The 26,792-nt window shown below is 38.6% G+C and overlaps 3 protein-coding genes across 4 annotated transcripts in view; all 3 read left to right on the top strand.

The window, feature by feature from the left end:
* Positions 1 to 5,314, top strand: part of fam184b (family with sequence similarity 184 member B) — a 35,910-nt gene extending 30,596 nt beyond the window's left edge. Inside the window, exons 18-19 of the mRNA XM_046843587.1 lie at positions 3,015 to 3,238; positions 4,814 to 5,314. Coding sequence (XP_046699543.1) covers positions 3,015 to 3,238; positions 4,814 to 4,904 — 315 coding nt within the window. The 3' untranslated portion in view covers positions 4,905 to 5,314. The remainder of the gene's footprint in view (positions 1 to 3,014; positions 3,239 to 4,813) is intronic.
* Positions 5,315 to 6,488: 1,174 nt separating this feature from the next.
* haspin (histone H3 associated protein kinase) lies at positions 6,489 to 23,659 on the top strand. Of its 2 annotated transcripts, XM_046842459.1 has the most exons (18): positions 6,489 to 6,618; positions 7,959 to 8,157; positions 8,379 to 8,507; positions 10,865 to 11,095; positions 11,271 to 11,379; positions 11,501 to 12,057; positions 14,316 to 15,123; positions 15,218 to 15,386; positions 16,749 to 16,873; positions 17,002 to 17,187; positions 18,169 to 18,254; positions 18,674 to 18,736; positions 18,838 to 18,929; positions 19,150 to 19,229; positions 20,110 to 20,198; positions 21,270 to 21,412; positions 22,930 to 23,032; positions 23,299 to 23,659. In XM_046842459.1, exons 2-18 carry the CDS (start codon positions 7,994 to 7,996, stop codon positions 23,501 to 23,503), a joined length of 3,339 nt encoding a protein of 1,112 aa, XP_046698415.1. In that variant the 5' UTR covers positions 6,489 to 6,618; positions 7,959 to 7,993; the 3' UTR covers positions 23,504 to 23,659. The 2 variants fall into 2 exon arrangements, with proteins under 2 accessions (XP_046698415.1, XP_046698416.1); XM_046842460.1 differs by lacking the exon at positions 6,489 to 6,618 and having other exon boundaries at positions 8,023 to 8,160.
* Positions 23,660 to 25,768: 2,109 nt separating this feature from the next.
* The window catches only part of tarbp1 (TAR (HIV-1) RNA binding protein 1), a 34,315-nt gene continuing 33,291 nt past the window's right edge, over positions 25,769 to 26,792 (top strand). Inside the window, exon 1 of the mRNA XM_046843045.1 lies at positions 25,769 to 26,732. Within this exon, the coding sequence (XP_046699001.1) occupies positions 26,162 to 26,732 (571 nt within the window). The 5' untranslated portion in view covers positions 25,769 to 26,161. The remainder of the gene's footprint in view (positions 26,733 to 26,792) is intronic.

The raw sequence follows: 26,792 nt of genomic DNA, 5'->3' as shown, positions 1-26,792 counted from the left end.
ATTCAAAGTGCGCTGGTACGTCTCTGGTTCGGGATGTTTCCAGGGTCGGCATCTACTCTTTATTGGTCCACAATGAGGGGAGGTGGGAAACAACTTGAGATGGCGCAACCTTTAGGATGCCTCAGGTTGGGTGGAGAAAGAGAAGCAGTGGAGAGGAATTAGTGTAGCTGCTGTTAATGATATTAACAAGCACAAGTTGTGCATTTGATCAAAGCTACTGGGCACAAGGTTGTGATGTGATGTGTTATATTTATGCCTCACTAAAAAGATATGTCTTTAATCTGCACTTAAACCGGGAGAGTGTGTCTGAGCCCCAAACACTGTCAGGACTATTCCAAAGTCTAGGAGCTAAATGTGAGAATGATCTACCACCTTTAGTGTCAGGAGAATGCGGGTGAGTGAGGACCCAAATGCAGGATGTGAGCAGGTACTGGGCAGGCACAAAAATCCTGGGGCATGAGGACGGTTGGGTGCCAGCGGCGGACACAGCGGGACTTGAGGCGAACTGAAACTGGGTAGAAAGCCTTGGAGGTCAGGAAAGGTGCCTCCAGGTGGCTGCCCCTAGCACCGAGGCTTTGTGGCCGATGTAATGAGGCGGAGCGGCGCCCTTGGCAGAGGTCTGGACCACCCTCAGCGCTCGGAGGTCTGAAGAGGAGCGGCGCCCTTCGGCGGAGAGGTCTGGAGCGGAAGCGGCACCCGCGGCGGGGCTCGAGAGTGGAGCGGCACCCTCTGTAGTGCTCGAGAGGGAGTGACGTCCTCGGCACGGTTGACAGGCTGGGAAGCGAGTTTGGCGAATCAGACAGGCTGGAGGGTTGTGCTTGGCAGGGCAGACAGGCAGAGTGGTGATCTCAGCAGGTCGGGAGAGCTGGGCAATACCTCCAGCCAGGCAGGAAGGCTGAGGTTGGGCAGCCTCCCCAGCAGGGCCCAGGGGATGTTTTGAAATGTTATCCAGGGCCAACCTGCATGACATAGATTGTTCATGACGCACCCTAAAATACTCCGTTCTCTGCTGTGGGCTGAACTTCAAAATATCGACAGTCTCGGTTGGGTCTCTGAATTGCCAGTTTGAAGTATGCTTTAGTGCATCTGCTGGGTCCATTGTTGGCCAGATTATTCTGTCAGGAGTCGGGACACGATGCAAGGCCAGATTATTCTGTCAGGGGAATGTGGGTGACTGGGTGAGTGAGGAACAAAATGCAGGATACGAGCAGGTGTATAATAAAGTTCTTTAATGAAGGTCAGCACAGTTCCTAAAACAATTCCAGTGACAGACCAATGGGGCACAGAGGGTAAAAACACAGTCCGAAAAACAGTTCAGGGTTTGAACACAATTATTTATTCATATAATGATTAAATTGTAACACACATTATTTTACCATGCATAAAAAAGCTAAATTATTACTTGCTGCTTCTCAAAATACTTAAACTTATTGCAAGATAAAATATTATTGAATGCATAATGTCAATACTGAACACTGGAAGATATTTAACATGAGAAACTGAAATCAACTACAGAACAACTTATAAAAGGCTTAAATTCTTTGTATAAATGTTTGGAAAGAGTGTGGTGATTTTGTACTGCAGACTCTTATAATTTTTTATTAAGTTGTAAATAAATGTGTTGGTGTTGACTTAAAACAAACATTTGGAATAAATAATACTAATGAACAAGTCCTCTAAGTGAGAGTATTGAGCATTTTTTTACTGGACAACCATAAAATCACTTATTACAGATAAATAAATGTAAATAAAATCTAATAAATAAAATAACTAACTGAAAAAATCATAATAAACGTACACAATCTGCCATCTGTTGCTTAGTATTTTATATTTGAAATAAGATCAGTAAGATTTAATGGCTAGAAATAAGACTTGTCTAAATAAGTAGTTTCTGTAGTGTAATCAAGTGATGAGCAGGAATCACTGTTTAATGCCATATGGTGATATTGTGGTGATATCACTGAAGTTTTAATATTTAGCTTTATATTCTTGCAATCTTATAATTAAAGAAAGGAAGCCGACGAACATCCATAAACTGTCATTTAAATGGCTCATATGGTCAGGACTGTACAGATGCTTCTATGTGGCACAACAGCAAAGAGTTCACAAGTTTGAATCATGAAAATGCTACTGCAACTTATGAATTTGAGTTCCAAATGAATAACTATGGTTGTGCTGTCCAGGTGGAAGGGATGGCATTAGTCTCTCAGTTAGTGTGACACTGACTAATAATAAGTGTGTGTGAGTTTATGTACAGTATCTCACAAAAGCGAGTACGCCCATCACATTTCTGCAACTATTTTAGTATATCTTCTCAATGGATAATAATGCTACAGAGATTAAACTTGTATTTATTTTAAAGTAGTCAATGTGCAGCTTGTACAGCAGTACAGATTTACTGTCCTCTAAAAATAACTCAACATACAGCCATTATTGTCAAAATAACTGCCAACCAAAAGTGAGTACACCCTCAGTGAACATGTCAAAACTGTGTCCAAAGTGTCAATATTTTGTGTGAACACCATTGTTATTTAGCACTGCCTTAATCCTCCTGATCATGGAATTCACCTGAGCCGCACAGGTTGTTGCTGGGATCCTCTTCCACTCCTCCATAATGATATCACAGAGTTGCTAGTCACATGGCACTTCTCCACCTTCAGCTTGATGATGCCCAACAGGTGCTCAATAGGGTTCAGTTCTGGAGACATACTTGGCCACTCCGTTACCTTCAGCTTTCTCAGTTGTCATTTTGGTAGTGTGTTTAGGCTTGTTATGTTGGAAAACTGCCGTTCGGCCGAGTGCATCATGTTCTGCTTCAGAATGTTACAGTATATGTTGGAATCCATGTTTCCCTAAATTAAATTCTAATTCTTAAATCCTCAGAGAGTCTTTACCATGAGGTGCATGTTAAACTTCCAGTGGTCAGTATGAGAGAATTGTACTATGGGCTGTGAAGCTGTATTTGAAAAAAGCTGTCAGGCAAGCAAAGCAAATGTACTTTGTCATGTTTCCAGAGAAAGATCTTGGACGACATCCCAACAAGTGGAACCAGCATACCAAGTCTCAGTTCAGTGGAGGGGGCATTGCCCAAGTCATCACATTTGTCAAGTCATTCGATCCTCCCATTACAGACTCCGATTTCTGTTCATTCTGAAGCCAAGACTTCTGTTCGACACAAGTTTTCTCCCAGTCATGACCTCCTGCACCAGTTGCACCTTAACAACAGCAAGCACATCAGGTATTTGCAGACACTTGTGCAAATGAATACACATTGGCATATGTAACTATAATAACTGTTGTGAAAAAAACAAAGATTTTTAGAGTTTGTTAAATTTTTTACGCTAATAACAAATTGTCCCTTATTGGGTTTTTTTAAAAACTGCTGATCCTAAATATCGATCACACAACGGTTTGTAGAGTTTACCACACAATGGTGTGAAAAACAGAAAACGTGTGTGAAGGGACTGCAGTCTGAAAGGCCTTTTACATGCGAGATATAAGTGGAGATTGACCAGATTGGTCTGAGTTTACAGAAAGTCTAGAGCAGGGGTCACCAACCTTTTTGAAACTGAGAGCTACTTCTTGGGTAAATGTGAAGGGCTACCAGTTTGATACACACTTCTGAAATAACAAATTTGCTCAATTTACCTTTAATTATATGTTATTATTAATAATTAATGATATTCATCTATATCTAGTCATCTATATTTTTAAATATTGGGGTTTTTTTTTATTCACACCAATGCAAGTGTGATTTTGTCAGGGAACCACCAGACACGCCTCCCTCCAAGGCTCTAACTCTCACTTGGACTCTCCCTGCTCTAATCACCTACACCTGTTCCCCATTACCTTTCCCATTTATAAGCTCCCGATTCCACCGTATTCACTATCGGATCTACACGTTGCCATGAGAGATCTACCGGACTTCCTACCACTAGTATTCCCCATAGTTCCATGCTCCTGGCTCCGCTTCGGAGGAAGCGCTTAAGATAGGTTTGCCTTTAACGGTTCACATTGTCGATCATCCCTGGACTACCCGCATTACGGATCATACCCGCATTACGGTTTATACCCGCTCTCCGGTTCGTACTTCTCTTCAAGCCTCTGTCTTGTATATGTTCAGACTAAATAAAGACAAGGTGTTCAACCATACGCCGGTTTCCGACTCTTGGTCTATCCGTGACAGATTTAAAAAAGCAGCTCACTGGTAAGTGGCGCTATGGTGAGCTATTTTTAGAAAAGGCTCTCGGGCGACTTCTGTGGTCCTTGCGGGTGACCTGGTGAACCATGTTGGTGACCCCCGGTCTAGAGTAACTCCAATAAGCTTTACAACAGTGGTGAGCTGAAAATAAGTGCAGAACATGTCACGCCAGTTTATGTGTTCCTGCACTCATGATAGCCTTTGATTCCTTTTCTTGGCTGTGGAACCCATGGTGTCTTATTTTGTTGTTGCTCATCCACCTCAAAATTAAAAATTTGATGCAATTTTTTGATTGACCGTAGTTCTGTAGTATGATCTCGAACAAGCTACATCAACTTCACACTGAAGAAGGTTATTGGGTATACTGCGTTCACTGAATACATGAATATGAATAGTGTAGCTTGCTTATGTCTGTGGCCTGCTGGATTTCACCAGTGCGACTTCTGCAGGTTTCTCCTGTACCCAACTAATGAGACACAACAATATCAAAGCTCACACAAAAATATTTCATGTCAATTGTGTGACTGGATAAAGTTTATTTTTATAATGAGTTCTGTATGTCCTTGTTGTTCCATGTATTGCTATGTTTAATGATGTATGTGTCTGTTTTAGAGCTCAGTCTGAAAAGCGTGTGATTGAAACAGGACCTGACAGCCAAGACCCCAAGAGGCAGGAGTGGTTCACCAAATACTTCTCTTTCTGAGCATTGTGGATCACGATTTTCTGATATAGTCATCTGTTCAGACATTTCTTGAACCAACACTCAGAGTTTGAGGAACTACAGTATACAAGCACATACAGACTGGTAATAAAAAACTACAGGTGCCTTTGTTATTCTCTGTGTGGCCGCTTATGGAAGCACAACAACAAATGATTAGATTTTCGTTTTTCACCTACCCGCACAAATTATGCTGCCATACATTTTGCGATTGTGACTGTGAAAGGGAAGTAAAACCATGAATCCTCATAAATAAACCTGAAACAAATGATGCAACATGTACAGTTTTTGATCATATCTTAATAAGAGGAATATTATTTATTGTAAGGGTATGCTGCATGACGTAATGTCTCTAAATGTATAACCAAATAAAAAATTAACTCTTGTTAAAAAAAGTTGTTCATTACTGCATATATTTTGGAAATACTTGAAGATAAAGCAGACATTTTGCATGAGAGATTGTCTATAAGCATGTTTATTTTTTTAATAGTTGAGAAGACTCTTCGAGCATCTGACTTCCCCTCGCTCCTGATTTCTTTCTGCGCGCTCCCGACTCTCTCCGCGCTCCCGACTCTCTCCACCATCTAGAGTCTCTGTGTTCTAGATTCTGCGCACTCCAGACACTCTTCGAACTCCCGACTCTCTCCACCATCTAGAGTCTCTGTGTTCTAGATTCTGCGCACTCCAGACACTCTTCGAACTCCCGACTCTCTCCACCATCTAGAGTCTCTGTGCTCTAGATTCTGTGTGCTCCAGACACTCTTCGAACTCCTGACTCTCTCCACCCTCTAGAGTCTCTGTGCTCTAGATTCTGTGCGCTCCAGACACTCTTCAAACTCCTGACTCTCTCCACCCTCTAGAGTCTCTGTGCTCTAGATTCTCCAAGCTTCCGGATTCTTCACGATCTCCTGACCCTCTCCACGCTGTAGACTCTTCGCGCACCCAATTCTTTACACGCTCTAGATTCTCAGCGCTCCCGACTCTTTCACGCTCTAGACTCTCCGCTTACGATTCTCTCTGAACTCCCTACTCTTTCCGTGCTGTAGACTCTCCGCGCTCCTGACTCTTTCTGCGCTCTAGAGTCTCCACGCTCCCGACTCTTTCCACGCTCTCGACTCCATCCGCACTCCCTGTGCTCCCAACTGCCATACATAATACATATCATATAATTTACTTATTAATCTATTCCATGTATAATAAAAATTTCCCCTATAATCCAGAACCAGTGAAACTTAATTTGTTGATTCATTAAAAAAATCTGAACCCCCAAACTCAACTAAATTAAATAAAAATATAAAGTTGTATATTTTTCTGTGCGACCCGGTGCTTGGGGGACCCCCCCTTTTCCAGATCGTTGAAATGCATGTTAGTGGGTTTTATAGCGCCATCTACAGGCGTGAAATGGTAACATCGTCAATACTGGACCGTTTTAAAGCCAAACGGAAATTCGGTTGAGGAACTGCACCGATTGGGGGCGCTCATTTTCCCAAATGCCAACCGCCACAAAACACCGACGAAGAAGACTACTGACGCAGAAGTGGGTGGAGCTCAGCTTGCAGCCAATCAAAAGCATCCATCAGTTTGAACGAGAAGCGCTTTGCTAACATGACCACTGTCATCTTTTATTCTTAGCAGATTTCCTGATTATATTTCATTCATTTTATTTAGGAAAATTATCGGCGGTGGAAAACAATTTATGGTATTTGTTTTTACTTTACTTTTCATTCGGCTGTTCAGTAACATTCCAGTTTAAAGTTAACGGTAGTTTATTTGTATGAATATTGAGTTAGATCTTGTGCATGTTTATTTATTTACTTTTTTTTTAGATGTTTTGAATCAGTAAAAAACTTGATAAATCAGTGATTCAACTTTATCATGATGCTTTAGTTGCTACATTTCTATGGTATTTGGAATAATTGCTTTGTTGTGGTTGGTTGGAATGCAGTTATTATCCAAAAGTAACACGTCAGAAACATAATCATGATTAGACTTCATAATAAATAGACATATACTTATAATAATAATACTACTACTAATAATAATAATAATAATTCTCAGATGACTGCGGTAGTGTCTTGAGACAGTGATGAGAAAGATTACAGTACAGTAGTGCAGCATTTTGTCACGTGATGTGGACCTTAGAAAAAAGGAAGGCATCTGTGACTCCTGTCTTCAATCGTAGAGATGGTGGAGGATTACAAATACCTGTGGGTTTACATAGACAATAAACTAGAATTGACCAAAAACACTGCGGTACTCTACAGAGCTGCCTCTATCATTTTTTGAGGAGGCTGGGGTCCTTCAACATCTGCAGAACAATGCTGAGGGTGTTCTGTTATTGCCAGTGTTCTCCTGTACGCTGTGGCATGCTGGTGGCAGATACTCAACAAACTCAAGATCTGCAAAGCCAGAGATGTTGTTTAAGAGGAACTGGATTCTCTGATGTTGTCTGAAAGGAGGATGTTGTCCAAAGTGCATTCTATCTTGGATAACTCCTTCCATCCGGTACAGAAAGCAGTGGTCAATCTGAGGAATATGTTGTTGACAGACTCGTACAAACACGATGCACCACAGAGCGACAGAGGAGATTATTTCTGCCTGTGGCCATCAAACAATATAACAGCTGCTCCACCATATAGATGTTATACGATATAAATAATATACAGTTAATTTGATAGATTTTCATGCCACACAAATATATAATTAATATCTTGGACAATTATGTGCAATAATCCAAGTGTAATAATAATTAGTTACATGTGCAATAACTTTTATAGCTATTGTTGTAGTCTGATTTTTCTGACCTCTGTTTTTCACTGCTCTTACAATTCCATTTTATGCTGCTACACATTTCATTTATTTGAATATGTACCTTTATATATTTATATTTTCTTATTTTTATTTTTTTACTGTGAACAACTGCAACAAAGCAATTTCCCTGTTGCATCAATAAAGTATTTTTGTGGTGCCATTCTTTTAAGATAGAGACCATATATCCTTTTTTTCCCCCTTAATGATGTGTGTCCATTTACCTTTAAGGAATAAAAAAAGAAAAGAAAACCAACAAAACAAAGATGAGTGTGTTTGATCAACGTAAACCGACGTTTTTAAAGACCTACGGAAAACAGAAGCGCAGAGTGGAGCAATGGATCTCCCCTGACCTGAGGAAGAAAGCCTTCTCCTTCTCCAGTACACCATCATCAGATCAGTCCATACCGGAGCTGAATTCCAAGAAACGGTAGTGTAAAGCATATGTGTGCAAAGTTCTGTGTTTTATTTATGATAGATAGATAGATAGATAGATAGATAGATAGATAGATAGATAGATAGATAGATAGATAGATAGATAGATAGATAGATAGATAGATAGATTGATTGATTGATTTGGACAGCATGATTGAAAGATTACATTTCTGGGTGCACCATTTGCAGTTCAAATCTGTTTTCTGTCTCCTAAAGAAAAAAACCCAACCAAAAAAGCACAGCTTCAAGCAGCTCCAGGAATCGCTTGGCAAAACAGAAAGCTATGGAAGCCTTGAAAGACCCGGAGAGTGATGAGAGTAATTTTCTTCCAGAAACAGCTTTCAGGTAATACTTGCTTATGTGCATTCTCCCAGTCATGTCTGAAGTGGTTGTTATACTGTGTGTGGTGGATTTTTTTGCTCCTGAACAACCAAACGAGCAGAACAAACAAAATAGTCCAGTTCAACTGCTGTCTAATATTTCCCACCTGTTGATGGAGGCATAAAGGTACATTTAATTCAGTCGCACGGGTCTGTTTATAAGTTACGGTTCGATTTAATTTCAAAGATAGAAATGCAGAACATAAAATTGCTTGTCGTTCTTATTAACATAGTTTTTATTTATTTATTTATTTTTTTACATTTGTGAGCATCAATTGTTTAAATAAACATATTTATATATTTATTATATAAATAGAATAAATTTTAATTTATTTAATAATAATTTAATAAATACACTTATTATATTGATTAAATTAAGTAATTGACTAAATTTTGCACAAATAAAATTAAATGAAAAAAAAAGTTAATTTAAATAGTTTATTTTTGTTAGACCCCCAGTGCAGATGTGTGTGTGTGTGTGTGTGTGTGTGTGTGTGTGTGTGTGTGTGTTTTACATTTAATATTTAAATTCTAAACATGTGCTCTTAACAACTTCTTTCGGCTGCTCTCATTAAGATCATCCGTCTCCACACTGCTCTGTCCTCTACATCTGCCTCTTTCAAAACAACTACCTGCATGTCTTCCCTCACCACATCCATAAACCTCCTTCTTGGTCTTCCTCTTTTCCTCCTTCCTGGGGTCTCCATCCTCAGCATTTTCCTACCGATATACCGCATGTCCCTCCTTTGCACATGTCCAAACCATCTCAATCTCGCCTCCCTCACCTTGTCTCCAAAACGTCCTACATGCGCTCTCCCTCTGATAAACTCATTTCTAATCCTGTCCATTGTCGTGACTCCCATTTAAAACCTCAACATCTTCAGCTCTGCTACCTCCAGTCTTCCTCCTTTAGTTTCCACCATCTTATTCTTCTTTCAGTCCTCACTCTCCTTCTCTTCTTTACCTCCAAAACCATCCTACTGACCACCATCCCATGCTGTCTAGCTACACTGTCCCCTGCCAACATCTTACAGTCTCCAATCTCCTTCAGGTTGCATCTCCTACATAGAACATAGTCCACCTGTGTGCATCTTCCTCCACTCTTATACGTCATCTTATGCTCCCCCTTCTTCTTAACATATGTATTTACCACTGCCATTTCCATCCTTTTAGCAAAATCTACCCCTCTCTGCACTTCTACATTCCTCTTCTAAAGTCAAACCCTACCCATAACCTCCTCATCACCTCTGTTCCCTTCACCTACATGGCCAATGAAATCTGCCCCAATCACCAATCGTTCATTCCTAGGTTCACTCTCCACCACTTCATCTAACTCACTCCAGAATTTTTTTTTTTTATTTCTCCTCCATCTCACAACCCACTTGTGGAGCATAAGCACTGATGATCATTTATCATCACGCGTTCAACTTCCAGCTTCAGTGGTGACACTGCGCACAAAGTGTGAGGCGAAGACTAAAGAAACTTGCGGCCCGCCAACTAATGCGTTCATGAGGGAAGGATTGTATTTACTTCACATGTTTACCGTACTGAAAGTCCTGTACCTAAAAGGTTCATTGCGAATGTGTGTAACATTACACCCCTAGTTGACAGGATCGGCGTGGAGATTTAAGGGGAAACAAGAATGTCCGTCAGAAGGGGGGAGAGGATTGTTTGAGCGTCATAGTAATGAATGAAAAAGTGAGGATATGACCTCACCAAGAGAACAAGGTTACATGAAAAACAGGAGTGAACCAAGTACTGAGCCTTGTGGCACACCGGAGTTATGGAGTCCGCTTGGACGATCTAGTTCTTCTTTGTTATGGCCAGTAGGACAGTCTTCATGGAATATGCATTTTTTTAAAAGATAGACTGGTTAGATAGAGACATAACTGATTATGGACAGTGCATTTAAAGAATTTTGGAAAGGAAAACGAAAAGTGATTTGCTGTGGTTGCTGATTTTTGAGGGACCCAGATTGGGTTTCTTGAGGGTGGATGAAGGGTGAATAAACCCTTGTTCTGTTCACTGTAGTCATTTTGTAGGCAAAATGTTGTAGATCCAGTGGTCGTAGTAGTGAATAATCTACTTAATATTATCCTATAATCAAACATGCGGATCATGAATACGGATGATCCGCTGTGGCGACCCCTAATGGGAGAAGCCAAAAGAAAGATTAAATTAAAGAATATTTAATATATACTCAGTATATTTTATCCGGACAAAAAAAAAAAACTGTCTATAACCCCAACAACCTATAAAATGATTGCACTATTTCTAGATTTCTCAATCCTGAAGTTAACTAACTAACCTGTCTTTATGCAGGAGGAAACCAAGCACCAAAATAATTAAGAAGGCTGCAGTCCCAAGCAAAACGCCAGGCATACCTGGATTCACAGCCAGCAAGGAGGAACATGACAGTCAGTACAGAATGAGGATAAGAAAAAAACGGCCAGTTTTTAGCAGCAGCGAGAATGAAAGTGACTGTTTTGTCACAGAGAACAAACGTTCAAATGCCCCCAGGCAGAGGAAGACTTCTAAGATCAAACATACAAAGTAAGTTTTATTTTTTTCCAGGAGACTTCCATCTGCATATCCAGTGCAAGCATAATTTATGATAGGACAATTTGAATGTATCAGCTTAAGTCTCTAACACAGGACGATCCCTATTCTTCACCCATTTTGAAGTGGGCAGTCATATGAATATCTACATATTGTTGTCTCCAATTAGGCAAGAAGAGAACCGTGAACCAGTTGGTCTGCCCGATGTGCACAGATTTGTCACGCAGCGCAAGAGAGTGCCTCGCATACAATCTAAGAAACAGACTTGTGAAAAGAGTGTAAGAAAAGGAAATATTATATGGAAGTGGCTATAGAAATATTTCGTAACTGATCTGCTTTTCTCATTGAATTCTTTTTCTAATGGCTGTTTCCTTCTTTTTTCCCTGTTATTCTCCACAGTTGGGAATTTCCAACAACACCTTGAATACGCCAAAAGACTTTAGCTTTGGAATTCCTTCATTTTCGAATGGTATGACCAATCCAAAACAGTGCACGATTCAACAGGAGTCTGATACTAAGCATCCTATCGTGTTTCCCCGTGGCGATCGCTCAGGCAGAGTGTTACGCGAAGTCTCGTTTAACGATTTAGAGGAACGGACGATGTCCTGTAAACACCCGCTGCTGTGCAGTACACCATCCCTGGTTTCGAAACAAATCCAGCACTGCCTTGAGCCCTCTCTCAGTGAGATCTCGTCCTTTATTTGTGACGAATTGGACAAGCCTCCTACTCCTCATTTATATGAAAGCTCAGCAAACGATCTGAGGAGCAAACCACGTAAACCCCGCATGAGGCAGAGGAGCGACATGCAAGTAAAGGACTCCCCAAAAACTGAGACAGAGCAACAGATAAAGGAGCATGCAAATGCGCAGTCCATGTTGAGGATGGAGAAACATGAGACATGCTCAAGTAGTGAAATTGTGTCTGCTCGGCCACACCTAAAGCAATTGAAACAGAGGTAAGCTGATTTTCTAATACATATTTTTTATTGTGTATATAAATTAGGTGTCTCTGACTAAGGATTTACATGGTTGAATCAGAATTGTCAAGGCTTGCCTATAGTCAACTATTATTTGATTCGTGTGTGTGTGTGCGTGAACTTTCTAATAAAGCAACCAAAACTGCCGGTCACGTGATGGACGAAACTTTTGAAGGTTAATGAATGAAATGCAATGTGGATAAAAATTAGCAAAATGATTCCTCCTAACATTTTCAAGACACGATGTAAAGATCATCACACAAAGATATGGAAGAAAATGTATATATATTAAAAAAAAAAAAATAAAAAAAAAATATTGGATCGATAAACCTAAAAAATAACAAAGAAATAACTGCAGAAAGGCCACACTGCAGTCAGGATTCACATTTCACGTGTCGGCAAATCAAATCGTCCGAATTCCCTGTGCGAGCGTGCTCTAGCGCAACATCGATGCACCGGAAAAACTAATTTATAGAATTAAATTAGAACCTTTACAAAATCCACCAGAGATAACATTTTTAAATCCCTACTGCCAAAATGCTCCTGTGTCGGTCACGGATCATGGAAACTTAAATCTGTCACGGGGTTGGATTTATTTAGACACGTTAAAAAAAGTTATTAAAAGCTTTTTTCTTTTCATTTTTCATATTTACCGCATTATCACAATAGGCTGAATATTAACTTATCTGGGAGAAAACTGGTAGTTCTACGAGAAATCAGACATTGAGCACCCCTGTCTAACTATAATGGCACGATCCTAGTTTCTTAACTGCGAGATTGTAGTCGAATCCGGTTTAGAAATCTGACACTTCAGACACTTCACCCCTAATATAAATGCTTATTTTCTAGTCATTCTCATTGTAAATGTTTAAATCCTGGAAACGCAGTTATATCAAATGATATTCAGACCATGAACATTGAGCGAAGGGGCATGCCATTCTTAGAAGTTCTGCAGTGTGATTCATTTAGAGGACATTCAACAGCCTTAGAATCAGTGGCACTGAGTATGCGTTAATGTTACCAGTAAGGATTTCCACAGTGATGGTCAGTGAGGAGGCCTTTGTGCTTCTGGTTGTGTTCGACATTTTGGCAAGAATGAATGAGGTGTCGTGTACTCTGTAGAACATAAGCTGCTTTGGTTCATGTCTGGGCCTTGTTCCCCCCTCAGCTTGCTCATGATGCACGTGGACACATCATTAGTAACGTAACTTGGATTCATCGAGTGCTTTGGGTCTTGCAAAGCCCAAGCGACCAAGCTTTTAATGTCCAAGACTCAAAGCACTCGATGACCCCAAGTTACCTTACTAATGAATTGTCCATCTGTATCATTAATCTTCAAAAGCCAAAGTTATACAAATAACTGTTTATCAACTATGAAATAAAAAAATCAAACATTAAAATGAAATGTAATCTGATGTATAACATCAAGCACTTAGTATAATTCATTTACCACTTTCTGCCCCTAATGTTAAAAGATCTATCCGCAACATGGGAGTTCTTGTGTGATGCATGGAAACAGCTATGCTCACGTCTTTATTACAATAATGTCCACACTAAAGCGATATCAGATGTTTTAATCTGACCGCCCTATTAGATAACAAGAAGTCTAAGTGATGCAAATGAATTCATTTGATTTAAATTGTTTTTATTTTTATTTTATCTGCCTTAAATGAAAGAATTTCATGTGCAGAAAGGATTCAGACATTTTTTTTTACTTTTAAAGCTTTAAGTTGAAATGCCATATTTACATTAATCTACGCTCTACAGCCTGTAATAAAGGAAATAATATTTATGATAACTTTGCAAATGAAAAAGAAAAATGTTGAAAGTGAACACTGACAAATTTCAGATCTTTTGCTATGACCCTTGAAATTGCATGCCATTTCTCAGGATTCTCTTTGCGATGTTTCTACTCTTTGATCAGAGTCTACATGTGGCAAAGTCAACTGATTGGACATGATTTGTAAAGGCACAGATCTTTCATTTTAAGGATAAATTTGTTCACTTAGTTTATTTTTTTATAAACACAGGCACTTTTGTTCAAATCAGTTCGTGATTTTTCAGTATGTTAGTGATTTACAATTTAATAGGAAACTATATTCCATGATTAAAAACACTGGTGTGTATTAACTTGTCATGTTAATATGTACATGTACTGAAAACAGTAAAGTTTGATCCCTGGTTTGGAATTTGTCCAATTTTTATGTTTTCTTTTTTTATTACCTGCTCTCTTTTAGGGCTGTTGTCATGCTGGAGGAGCTTGAAGTCTTGGACATACTGTCAAATAAAAGTGATAATAGAAAACAAGAGGACAATAAAACATATTCTCCCAGTTCGGATGCGGGTCCTGCCGCGTCAGCAAATGCTATAACAAGCTGCCTTGGCAAGCGAAACCGTCACTTGTCCTCGGATTACGCCGTGTCGAACGGCAGTTCTCGTGAAACCACTTCTTGCAACCCATCTTCCTTTTCATCAGCTTGTCCTCTTTCGGCACCGCAAACCTCTGAGCTCAGTAATTCACTCCATGAGCAGATTGATCGTCTTAAGGTAGAGTGCCTGTCCTCTTGCCTCACTGTAAGCCTCCAGCATCTGGACCTGAACACCATCCCCAAGGCCCAGAAAAAGATAACCGAGACCCATAAGGACCTCCAGGTTGCTTCTCCTATTTGTTCTGGAGCCAAAACTGGGCAAAATTCCAGCAACTCGAAGAATTGTGCTTCTTTGTTGGACACTGAATCAGCAGAGCAATCATCTGGCAGTGAATTCCAGACTGGAGGACTGGTTCGACAGCTGGCGAGCTCATTCATTCTATCTACTATCCCCCCCGCAACTGTTACAGCTCCAAGTAAAATGCCGGCAGCGAAAGAAAACGCCAGTCTGTGTACCAGCCGTAAAGTATGTGTGAGCGGCCTGAATGCTAGCCGGTGGTCAAAGAGAGGTATGAGCGAGCAAAAAAGAAAGCAGAGGCATAAGGAAACTAGGACTAAACCAGGAGAGTTCTCATCCAGCAACCTGCTGCCCACCGGAGCAGATTCATACATTGGGGTATTGCACTGTTTCCTTTGTTGAGTTTGTAGAAATAATTAGAATGTAAATTATCTCATATTGTTGGTTTTTTTTTTTTTTTTTTTATAAACAGGAACCTGCTTGTAGCTGGCTGCAGAGCAGCAGAGTGATGGGATTGCCCAAAACTCCTATAAAACTGCTGAACCTTTCTTCCTTTCTGACTAGCTTCACTCCAGAATCACTTACAACACACAACTGGGGGCGTCTCAAAGCTGCACTGTCCATACACAAGAGGAAGACAGGTACACCTGAGAAACATGCACACTAGGGATAGTAAGGTGCATAAATATTAGTAATGTGATGCATTGATTTTTTTAAAGTGTGCATTGGATGCAAGTTGGCATTTGTATCATGATGCATCTTTTACAAAAATATGTGTGTGGGGGGAAAAAACTACCGTAATTTCCGGACTATTAAACGCAACCAAATATAAGCCGCACGCACTGAATTTTACGAAGATGTTTATTTTGAACATAAATACGCCGCACCCGTCTATAAGCCGCAGGTGTCTACACTGAAACTAATGAACTTTACACAGGCTTTAATGAAAGACAGTGCCTGTTACACAGCTTGTATCTAAACGGTAGCCTACCAAGAAAGTCATTGTTCACTGTCTTCCTCCTTCCTTTCACAACAATTTCTCTCAGGAGTTTATCTTTTAGCATCGTCGTGCGTTTAAAAATCACCATCGGTGAAGCTTTTCTCCCGATGCCGTGCAGCTCAGAACACAGGTGAAGTGTGTGTTTTCATGCCCGGTTGTTTTCAGCGTGACGAATCATTCGCATTTCCTGTAGACAGTCCGAGTGAGCGGCAGGTCAAACGTCAGAGGAACCTCATCCATATTTATGATGTGGTGCGGCCCGATTCAGTGGGAGCGCATCTGATTTAATATAAAGAGTTTCATTGGTTCACCTGAACCCGTTCAGCAATTTCATTGGTCTAATGTTATGGGGCTCAGTTTATTGGCTTGAAGCTTGTGACCCGGGAAAAACCCAGGAAAAATCTCAAAGGTTCAAAGAGTGGGAAAAAAGTAGCGACTTATAGTGCGGAAAATACGGTATTTATTTATATATAATTATTGGTAGATATTTTATATTTATGCTCATTTATTTTCGCTAAGCGGTTTTTAGAGCGCGTTCTCTTAGCACCACTGCTGAAACGTGAATATGACGTATCACAACACTATGGAGATTGAGGCGTGTTTCGAGAGTCACATACAATACAGATTAACATGGCAGAGGTAGAGCTGCATCTTCCTGGAGACAGAACAGGAAAAGAATGTCTGTTTTTTTTTTTTTTTCTTCCTCTCCACTACCAAAAAATTCTGTACCATATTGAATTGCACAGAATCATATTTTTTCCACTGCATTGAATTGCATTGTGTTGAATCAAATTGTTTTGAACTGCATCGTAAAAGGGATGAATCGTAACGCATCGGTAGCAGCTTCATATGTATCTTCATTGTATCCTATTGTTGGCTAAGCATCGAGACTGAGAATCGCGTTGGCCTCAGTTATGGAGAAGCGTATCCCTAATTTGATTTATCTTTTGGAAGCAGTCTTAAACTTTGCTTGTGTGTTTCTACTTATTCACTTGTTTTGCAGCATTTAAAACCCCTCAGCGGCTGGCTCAAGGGATGATGGACACCAGTCTAGAGCTTTTTGGCACCCCGAGATCTTATAAAGCTTCGACTCACCTGCTCCTGTCCAGCATAAACAATACCTCTATGGTTAGGTCTTTAGCATCAACTTTAAAAAATGTTTATAAGTACATTATTACTATAATGCTTTTATTTTTTTTGCTTTTTTATTTTTTTGTGTGTTAACTTTTTTTTTTTTCCCCTTCTGTTGAATTTAGATTTCATGTAATGAAGACATCAGTGATGCAGAGAAAGTGTATCAGGAGTGTCAGCAAGAAGGCCCCATTTCCTTTGATGATTGCCTTGCTCCTGAAGCCATGAAACACTGCATTAAGATTGGAGAGGGCACGTTTGGTGAGGTCTTCTCCATTGTGAATGACGCCAAGCAGACGGTGGCTCTCAAAGTACGCAAGCAAAATCTTATAAATTGTTTTGTAAAATGTAGCCAATTGAGGTTTGTGTGAAAGTTGGATCACAGAAAAATCAGTGTATTCTTGTTTATCAAGATATTTTTATTCAGGAATCTTTTGTAGGAACATTTTGGTATCCATTTGATATTTGAGAAAATTATTTTCAGTGCTTATGTAAGTCTATGCATAAGGAGACTCGTATACCGTGATTGACTTCGGATCAAATAAATTGCATGGATTATTTCACTTTTTTATATGGCTTATACTGTCATTGGAAAGTTTAACAGAGGCGCTTATTAAATATGAGCTACAGAGGTTCCCATTTACTAATTTCTATGCTAGTTCTCTAGGACAAAGAATAAGAAAACTGTCAAGTTTATGAGGGAATGAGGATTAAAGATTAGAAATTAGTCATGTTTGCTTTTATTGCTTTACTTTAGATCCAGCGCATCTGCTGGATCGAATTATCTAGTGTAATATGCTTTATGTAATATGCATTTTTCCCACCTCATGTAATTTATAGCTGTTTACATTTTCAGGTGCTACGAGTACCGTAGTAGTCATTTAGTCTTTTTAAATTTCTGTGCATTTTATGGAGTTTTGTCTCCTTTTATGGAGTTTTGTGTCAGTATGTCTAAAATCCAGTGTAAATTAATTAGCTCACACACCAATTTATACAACTTCATAAAGAAATGATAAATGGTGCTGTTTTATTTTTACCGGAAGGCTTTCAACAAGGATGAAATAAACTATCATACAATGCAAAAATCCTCTGTTGCATTGAGGTTTTCAAGAAATGATGTATATACTGAAGCATTTCTCTCACAGAGCATATATTTTAATAATTGCTAGAAACTCCTAGATTCTTATTTATCATTTCATAGTGCAAACCTGCAGTAAATATAAATTAGACAAAGCTGATTAAATTTTTATATTGTTCAAATGTGGTCAGTAATATTTTCTTTATCATTTCAGATTATTCCAATCGAAGGCAGTCAGAAAGTCAATGATGAAGCACAGAAAACGTTTGGAGAAGTTCTTCATGAAATTATCATTTCTAAGTATGATTTTAAATCAGTTAATCCCTCAAGGTTTTGTTCAATTTATTTATTTATTTATTATTTTATTTTATTTTATTTTTTTTAACAGTAATTGTTAGCAAAATGTTATATTTTTGTTTCATAAAAAGGAAACAGAAAATAAAAAGAAATGAATCAAGGCGGATGTAATTTTGGCCTTGGAGAATTTATTTTTGCTTTCATGCATTCTATATTTTTGTCAGATTTATTATTCAAAGCCAGAAATGTAATGAGTGCAAAATAATGCTCGTAACCAGAATTCTATAATTATAATAAATATATTCTACAATTATTGCAAACATAAATTTATACTAAAGTTACTGTAAGTATATTTGTGTAATAATGTGATAATCTGGGGTTGGTAATGTTTTGTCTTGGCCTAATGATTGTTTGCCCCACAGGGAGTTAAGTGCACTCAATTCCAAGGAGTACAACAAAACCAGTGGATTCATCGGCCTCATTAAGTAAGATTTATGACCTAATTTTATTTCAAAATTAATGATACTATTAGCGTGATTTAATTTTTGTATGTATGAAAACTAAAATGTGTACAATATTGTTTTAGTCTTCACTGTGTGCAGGGGTGCTATCCCATCACCCTGCTCAAAGCATGGGACAAGTTTGACAAAGAAAAGGGATCGGAAAATGACAGACCTGGTAAACCTATATTTCTGGAAAACACACAAATAAAATATATATACAGTATATATTCATATTCAATTTGCAACAGTGCCTGGTGTTTTTATATATATATATATATATATATATATATATATATATATATATATATATATATATATATATATATAGTTATAAAATATAAAATAAATACTCAATTGAATCTGAATCTAAGCTTCTTGGTTATGTCCATGTACAGATTTCTTTGGTGCAGAGCAGCTTTTTCTGATCCTGGAGTTTGAATTTGGAGGCAGTGATTTGGAGAATATGAATGGAAAGGTAAGCTTCATTTACTTTATGATGTTAGGTTCTCCATTTATTTTTGATGATCATCTTACATGGTGGCCTTTAAAGCTGATTTTACCCCAAGCATGGTTAGGCATGCTCTAAGGTGATTTGCAGTTTTATAGTGGAGCAATTGTTTTGTTTGTTAGTGACAGTTTGCATTGTAACAGATGGAAGGGCGCACACTGCAGTCACCCTATAAATACTAGTTACAGTACAGTGGTGATAGAATTTAACTAGTTCAATAGTTTTCATATGTAAATATTACCTATAAATGAAATTGTAAAATAATTTTAAGGATCTATGATTATAGTCACAGGAATGTATTGAAATGGCAATGATGCAATGATTGTACTGGTGAAATATAGGCATAAAATTGGTCTTAAAAAATGTTTTAAAATCTATTGTGTGGCGAAGCCATCTTCTGTCTACCCTGTAAAATCACATTGGACCTATCATCTATTATTACTACTTAAACTGAAAAAACAGATGCATAAATAATAAACAGAGACATTAAATGACGTTAGTTCTACCTTGCTTAGGTCTCCCATGAGGCATAACTGGACATGGAGCTGTAATTATTTCAGCACGAAATGAACATTACATTTATGTTACCTCCTTTTGTTTAATGCCTTTCTAATATTAAGAGGAAGTGCTCTCCATCACGTTCAACGGTACTACACAAAATCTAAACCTGAGCCTATTCCCTTAATTTTTTATTCAATGCATATACATTTGACTTGTGCAAAATAATAAATGTGTAATGAATAAGTATTAAAAACAGCTTGACTATAATTGCAAAATCCTCATTTATGTTCTCCATCGTTTCGATTGAGGAGAAATCCATTGAAACTGTGTGCTTGTCTGTGTGTAGCTCGCATCTATGGCCCAAGCTAAAAGCGTGCTGCACCAGGTTACTGCTGCGCTGGCTGTTGCTGAAGAGGCACTTTGCTTCGAACACAGGTAGTATTACACACATGTGCTACCAGATGCATTTTGGAGCAGGGGTACTTAAATAAGACATGAGTTGCAGTAGATTACATGCTAGTAGAGATATTATAGATAGTAGGGATGGTAAGATTCACCAATTCGCATCGGCATGAAAGTTAACGATGTGGTGCATCGATTTAAATAACAAGTATGCAAATACAATGGGGCATTTGTATCCCGATGCATAGTTTTTCACATATTTGCATAGGTAAAACCATTTTATTTATATATATACAATTATTAGAAATGCGCTATACTATTATTAATTAGTAAGTGATCAATAAATTGTGACCAATATTTTGTGTATTTTATTAATCGATTTCTTCTCGCTAAACTGTTTTTTTTTAGTTTTTTTTAAGTGCGTTCTCTCAGCACCAACACTGCTACATGAATTTAACGTATCACAACATTACAGACATCAAAGCGTGTCCTGAGAGTCACATAGAATACAGATTAACATGGCAGAGTTAGAGCTGTATCTTCCTAAAGACAGAACAGGAAAAATTGTTTTTTTCTTTTCATCATTACAAAGGCCTGTTTGCGAAAGGGCTACACGTTAGAAGTCAGAAGGCACTTAAGTAAATGTGTCATTTGCTGTCTGTCTGAACAGTGGAAACAAAATCTGTACCATATCGAATAGCATTTTTTTCCCCATTGCATCGTATTGTGTTGAATCTAATGGAAATCGGATAACACTGCATCGTAATAGGGGTAAATCGTATCGCTGTGCATCAGTAGCTGCTTCATATGTATCTTTAATGTAATGTATAGTTGGCTATTCATTGAGAGGCGAATCGATACAGCCTTAGTTATGGAAATGCGCATCCCTAATAGATAGCAATTGTCAAACAACATACATACACGTATGAAGAACTACCTTTAGATTTCTGTCATTTTAACCTCATCACATTTCTGTCTACCCATATTCAGTTCATCAAGCAATATTATGTTTCTCTGAAGAGAACTGAAGAGAAGTTTTTGTCTATGGTAAAATAATGGGTACTTTGTTATTGTTGTTTTTTGTATGTAATTTTCTTTATGCAGGGACCTGCACTGGGGAAACATTCTGGTGAAAAATACTAAAGAGAAGCAGAATCAGTTTATTCTGAATGGATATGTGCACTCTATAGAGACACGAGGAGTTCATGTTAACATTATAGACTATTCGCTCTCACGTCTTGAGATCGGTGAGTTCAAAATTTCTTCATGTCTGTCACATAACTAACCATTTGTTTTTTTGAAGTTTTTTCAGTATGTTTTTCTTCACTATTTAAAGGATATGTTAAAGTTGGCATGGAGAAGAAATTCTCCGACTAATAACCAAGCAGGAATTTAATAACTAACTGATTTTTTGAAGCATGTGTGCAGTAGTGTACATTTTAAATACACAGCTGACCTTCTACTTTATTTTGATCATCTGTAGAGGTCGATCGATTCATCGATGTTGCTGATTAATTGGCACCGATAGTTGATTGCTGGAACTATCGGCCATCTGCAAAATCCATACAGGAAAGTTTAAAGGACTGTGGTGAGATGGTGGATGACTGTATACTCAATATTTATTGTTCTACGCACCATTCTGTTTAAACTCTAGAGACTGGTGTGTGTGATATTCCCAAGAGATTAACCGTTTCTGAAATACCCAAAGCAGCCCATCTGGTACCAACATCCATGTAATGAGCAATCACATTTTACACTGTACAACTGTATGAAGGTGTAAAAGACAGGAGGTGGAGCTGGAGGTAGCAGAGCTGAAGATGTTGAGGTTTTCATTGGAAGTGATGAGGATGGACAGGACTAGAAATGAGTTTATTAGAGGGACAGCGCATGTAGGACGTTTTGGAGACAAGGTGAGGAAGGTGAGATTGAGATGGTTTGGAAGGGAAGGGAAGGGACATGGGGTAAATCAGTAGGAGAATGCTGAGGAGTAGCCACCAGGAAGGAGGAAAAGAGGAAGACCAAGGAGGAGGTTTATGGATGTGGTGAAGGAAGACATGCAGGTAGTTGGTTTGAAACATCTTCAGCTCTGCTACCTCCAGCTCCACCTCCTGTCTTTTACACTTTATACTTTCATACAGTTGTATAGTGTAAAATGTGATTGATCATTACATGGATGTTGGTACCAGATGGGCTGCTTTGGGTATTTCAGAAACGTTTAATCTCTTTTGAATATCACACACACCAGTCTCTAGAGTTTACAAAGAATGGTGCGTAAAACAATAAATATTGAACTAGCGACAGATATGTAAGTTGTCATCCACTCCTGTCAGTAAAAAAACAGGAATAAGAAATCATCAGGTGCACAGATGCACAAAAACTTTACATCAGAAACAAAGCCTTTGCCCACGATACCTGTTTTCAACGTGGTCTGCTGTTGTTGTAGCCTATCCATCTCAAGAGTCAACTCTAACCCTAACCCTGATCAGTTTTCCTCATCTGGTGTTTGATGTAATATGAAGCTCATGACTTGTATCTTTAGGATTTTTTTGTATTGCTGCCACATGACAGGCTGATTAGATAACTGCATGTAAAATTGTGCAGTTAACAGTGTAGAAATGGCTTATTATGATTTACTGAGCAGTCCAATCTGGAGCTTGAACAATTTAGGATTTCTTGAAAATTTTGTGGTGCCCATACATGATAAGTATCTAATTAATTTGTTGTTGTTGTTGTTGTTGTTTTTTTCCATGTTTCTTTGTTATAGATGGCCTAACTGTGTCCTGTGATATTGCAAATGAAGAAGAGTTATTCATGGGCCAGGGGGACTACCAATTTGAAATCTACCGTCTCATGAAGAAAGAGAACAAGTAAGCATTTCTAACTATGCAAAGTGTGAACCAGCACTAAGAGTAGGGGCAGGTGATGTAATTGTTTTAGAGAGTGCAATTAAAATGGTTCCTCATCATCTGTCTGCCTGTCGATCTGTCTGTCTGTCTGTCTATCTATCTATCTATTCATCCCTATTATTTCTTGTTCTTTTCCGTATGTGAATGTTTTAAAATTGATAAATTTTGTTTTTAATTAATTTAGTCGTTTTAGTTTGTGGTACATACTAATTTAATTTGTCTCGTAGTAACTGCTGGACGGATTATAATCCTCACTCCAACGTACTGTGGCTACACTATCTGGCAGATAAGCTTTTGACTATGAGGTACAGGAATAAATCACAGACAAGCCAACAGAGGGCCTTGAAAAGCAGCCTGAAGTCATTTCAGTCAGAAGTTCTCAACTTTCAATCAGCAAAAGATGTCCTCATGCAGTCCACTCTGTTTCAGTAAACTCCAGTGTGTGCTGATGTTTTTTTTTAACAGTGCTTTCAGACCTGTTTAAATTGTTGTAAAGTACATTGTAGACTGATGTATTAAATTCTTTGTAAAAAAAAAAAAAATTAATAAAAAATCTATGAAAAAGCAAATAAAGAAAAATGGATTTTCTTCTGATCAATTTGAGTGGGTTTTGTTGATTCCGCAATATACTTTGTAAGCTTGGTAAAGAGGAACATTGTGCAATGCAGTAGTTTGAGTCTGCAAATTAGCAGGAGGTGGAGCAGCTGGTGCTATGGTGCAATCAGATCAACCTAGAGCTAAACACTCAAAACTGGAGATGAAAGTGGACTGTAGGAAACACCTCAACACTACTTCCCCTAACAATATCCGACAGCCCTGTGTCATCAATGGAGACCTTCAAGTTCCTGGGAACTACCATTTCCCAAGACCTGAAATGGAAGTCCAACATAAACTCCATTCTCAAAAAGGCCAGCGGAGGATGTACTTTCTACACCAATTGAGGACTTATGGTCTGCCACAGGAGCTGCCCTGTGCACATTCATCCCATAACCTGTGTGTCTTATTTGTGGAGCTAATGTGGCTGTAATTAAGGAATTTAATCTAAGACACCACTACGAGACAAAACATCAGACTCTGAAGCACAAAAAAATAATTTTGGCTTCGCAACCCATTTGCCGTTGATATTGGAAACGGCACCTGTACAGATTCAGATGTAGCTGATTGAGCTGCAGTGTAATGGGACACTAAATGCAAAGCACGACACTGAAGGGCCGCACAGTTTATTCGCTCCATTCCTGAAGCAATGCCCCAGCTCCGTCCACATGCGGCTCATACCTTCTGCATGTTTGGTAGCACATATCTGTGTGAGAAATGCTTCTCAGTGATGAAGATTAACAAAACAGCACACAAAAGTCATCTCACTGATGAACACCTGCAGTCCATCCTGAGAATCTCCACAACACACGACCTCACTCCAAACCTAAAAGAACTTGTTGCCAAAAAAAGATGCTGAGCATCCAGCTCTGACAAAATGGCATAAGAGCAACGAAAACAGAATGTTTTGATTTGTTGTTATTTTAACGTTTGCTGAAAAGCACAAATTTTATTTATATTTTCAGGATTTTATTTTTTTTGCAGTTCATATTTTGAATTTGTATAATTTTGACAGGAGATATTTTTATGGAGAGCAAAATATTTTAAGTTATTTAAAGGTCAAGTTTACTTTTTTTTATAAAATTGCATAAGAGCAGAGAAATCTGATCGTTTTGATTTGTTGTTATTTTAATGTTTACTTAAAAGCACAATTTATTATTTATTTTTTCAGTTTTTTTGCAGCATGTTCATATTTCTAACTTGTATAATTTTGACAGGAAATATTTTTATGGAGAGCAAAATAAGTTATTTGAAGTTTAAGTTTATTCATATTTATGTTCAAAAAAACATTTAGTTTTAGTGTGTTCAATAAATGTTTATCCTGTTCGGCTCGCGACCTAAAGTGTGCTTTGAGTTTTGTCCCCCTGTGCAATTGAGTTCGACACCCCTGCTTTACACCCAGGGCACAACCTCTTTCAACTCCTCCTTCCTGGCAGGTGCTACAAAACTTTGTTTACCAAAACTGCCAGGTAAACGAACAGTTTCTTTCCTCGGGCATCTGACCTTAAGTATATGCCCTGCTTTATATTTATACTGCATTATAAGAACAGTCACTCATCACTTCATTTTCATATGTTACACACACTGTTACTGCTGTATATTGTACAGCAGTCCTAAAGTACCCTGTTTATCTTATCCGTCATGCACTCTCACACTTTAAGTACATTACTAATCTTTCACATACTCTGTCTATTGTGTTCTTTTTTTAATCCGTATTGTCTGTATTTCTAAATTGTCTTGTATAGTCTAAGCTTAATTTGTAGTTATTTATGTCTGTAGTTTTGAGTCAGCAACAGCTGGAACCAAATTCCTTGGCCAAAAAACCTGATTCTGATTCTGACAAATTATTGGTCACTTTCTAAAAAGTATGAAGCATCTACTAATAATTATCTATAAATTAAAAAACAAACAACAAAAAAAAAACCTTTTTTTTATTAAATCGACGCATCAAATCGTCAAATGTTATACCGATGCGCCACTGCGAATCGGTGAATTGTACTATCCCTTATTGTATGTAGTACTGCATCCACCCTCCAGGCCAGTGTGTGGCAGTATAACATTCATAGCCGCCTAACAGTCGGTGTAAAAACTATTAACAACAACAACAAAACGAAGAAGAAGAAGTTCCAGCAGCGTGTGTAGTGTGATCCTGATCCTGCGACTCTGTAAGACAGTCATGTCCACTGTCCTGATGAAAGTGTTGGTGTCTCAGTGCCAGGACACGGAGCGCGCGCTGGACATGTTATGCTGGCCGAGTTGCTCATGGCCGGAATTGGACAGGGTTGAAGCTCTCAGGTTATTTCTTGGAGAGCTTGTCCTCAAATCGCACTCCAGCGGTTTTAATGGGTTTAAGACCAAAGAAGGTTTTAAGAGTAAAGTGCAGTCAGTGATCTGGGACCAGTGTGTGCCACTTTTAAAAATGATTTCAAGTGAAAATAGCACACAGAGTGGTAAGAGGAAGGAGATGCTCCATGCCACTTGTGCAGTTCTTATGATATGTGTAAAGAGTGTCAGACAGAAACCCTGGACAAAATAACAAGTTTAGTTTTTCCTGCCTTGTCAGAAAGTAAAGAAACACAAGCTGACACACTGCAACTAGATACTGATGTGGCCATTGAGGTTCTGGCAGTGTTACTCTCAGCTGCTTCCTCCAGTTCTGACTTAACTAAAACATCACTGTCTTGTACCCTTCTTAGTGTCAAGGAACTTTCTGAGACTTGGGTCTCCAAAATTATTGTCCGTGTCTGGTTCACATGTCTTAACTCAGCGAGCAAAGAAATGCAAGCGGAAATCCTCTGTTACATTTGGGGGGATTTACTTGAATGGTTTGAGCAGGAGGGCACAGAATTGGCAACCGAACGCCTTCTGTTATGCCTTACTGCTCTTTCTGACTTCCTGTTCTCTTTGGAACAAAAGGGACCAGAAATGTCTCATACTTTTTTCAAAGTGGTCCAAGCTGGACTTGTACACAAGGACAACTTGGCCCGCAAGAGAGCTCTTTATCTGCTAAACAGATGTCTCTCTCTGGCAGAGGCACGCCATGCAGATGTTCATATCTGTGAGACAGGTAAGGTGTGTGATGTCTGTTTTGTTGTTGTTCTAGGTAAAAAATTTAGGTACATTTTTC

Source organism: Silurus meridionalis, chromosome 28 (genome assembly GCF_014805685.1).
Source record: "Silurus meridionalis isolate SWU-2019-XX chromosome 28, ASM1480568v1, whole genome shotgun sequence".
In the NCBI taxonomy this organism is placed as follows: domain Eukaryota; kingdom Metazoa; phylum Chordata; class Actinopteri; order Siluriformes; family Siluridae; genus Silurus; species Silurus meridionalis.
The sequence above is the reverse complement of the archived record's forward strand: the minus strand, read 5'-3'. Positions and strand labels throughout refer to the sequence as shown.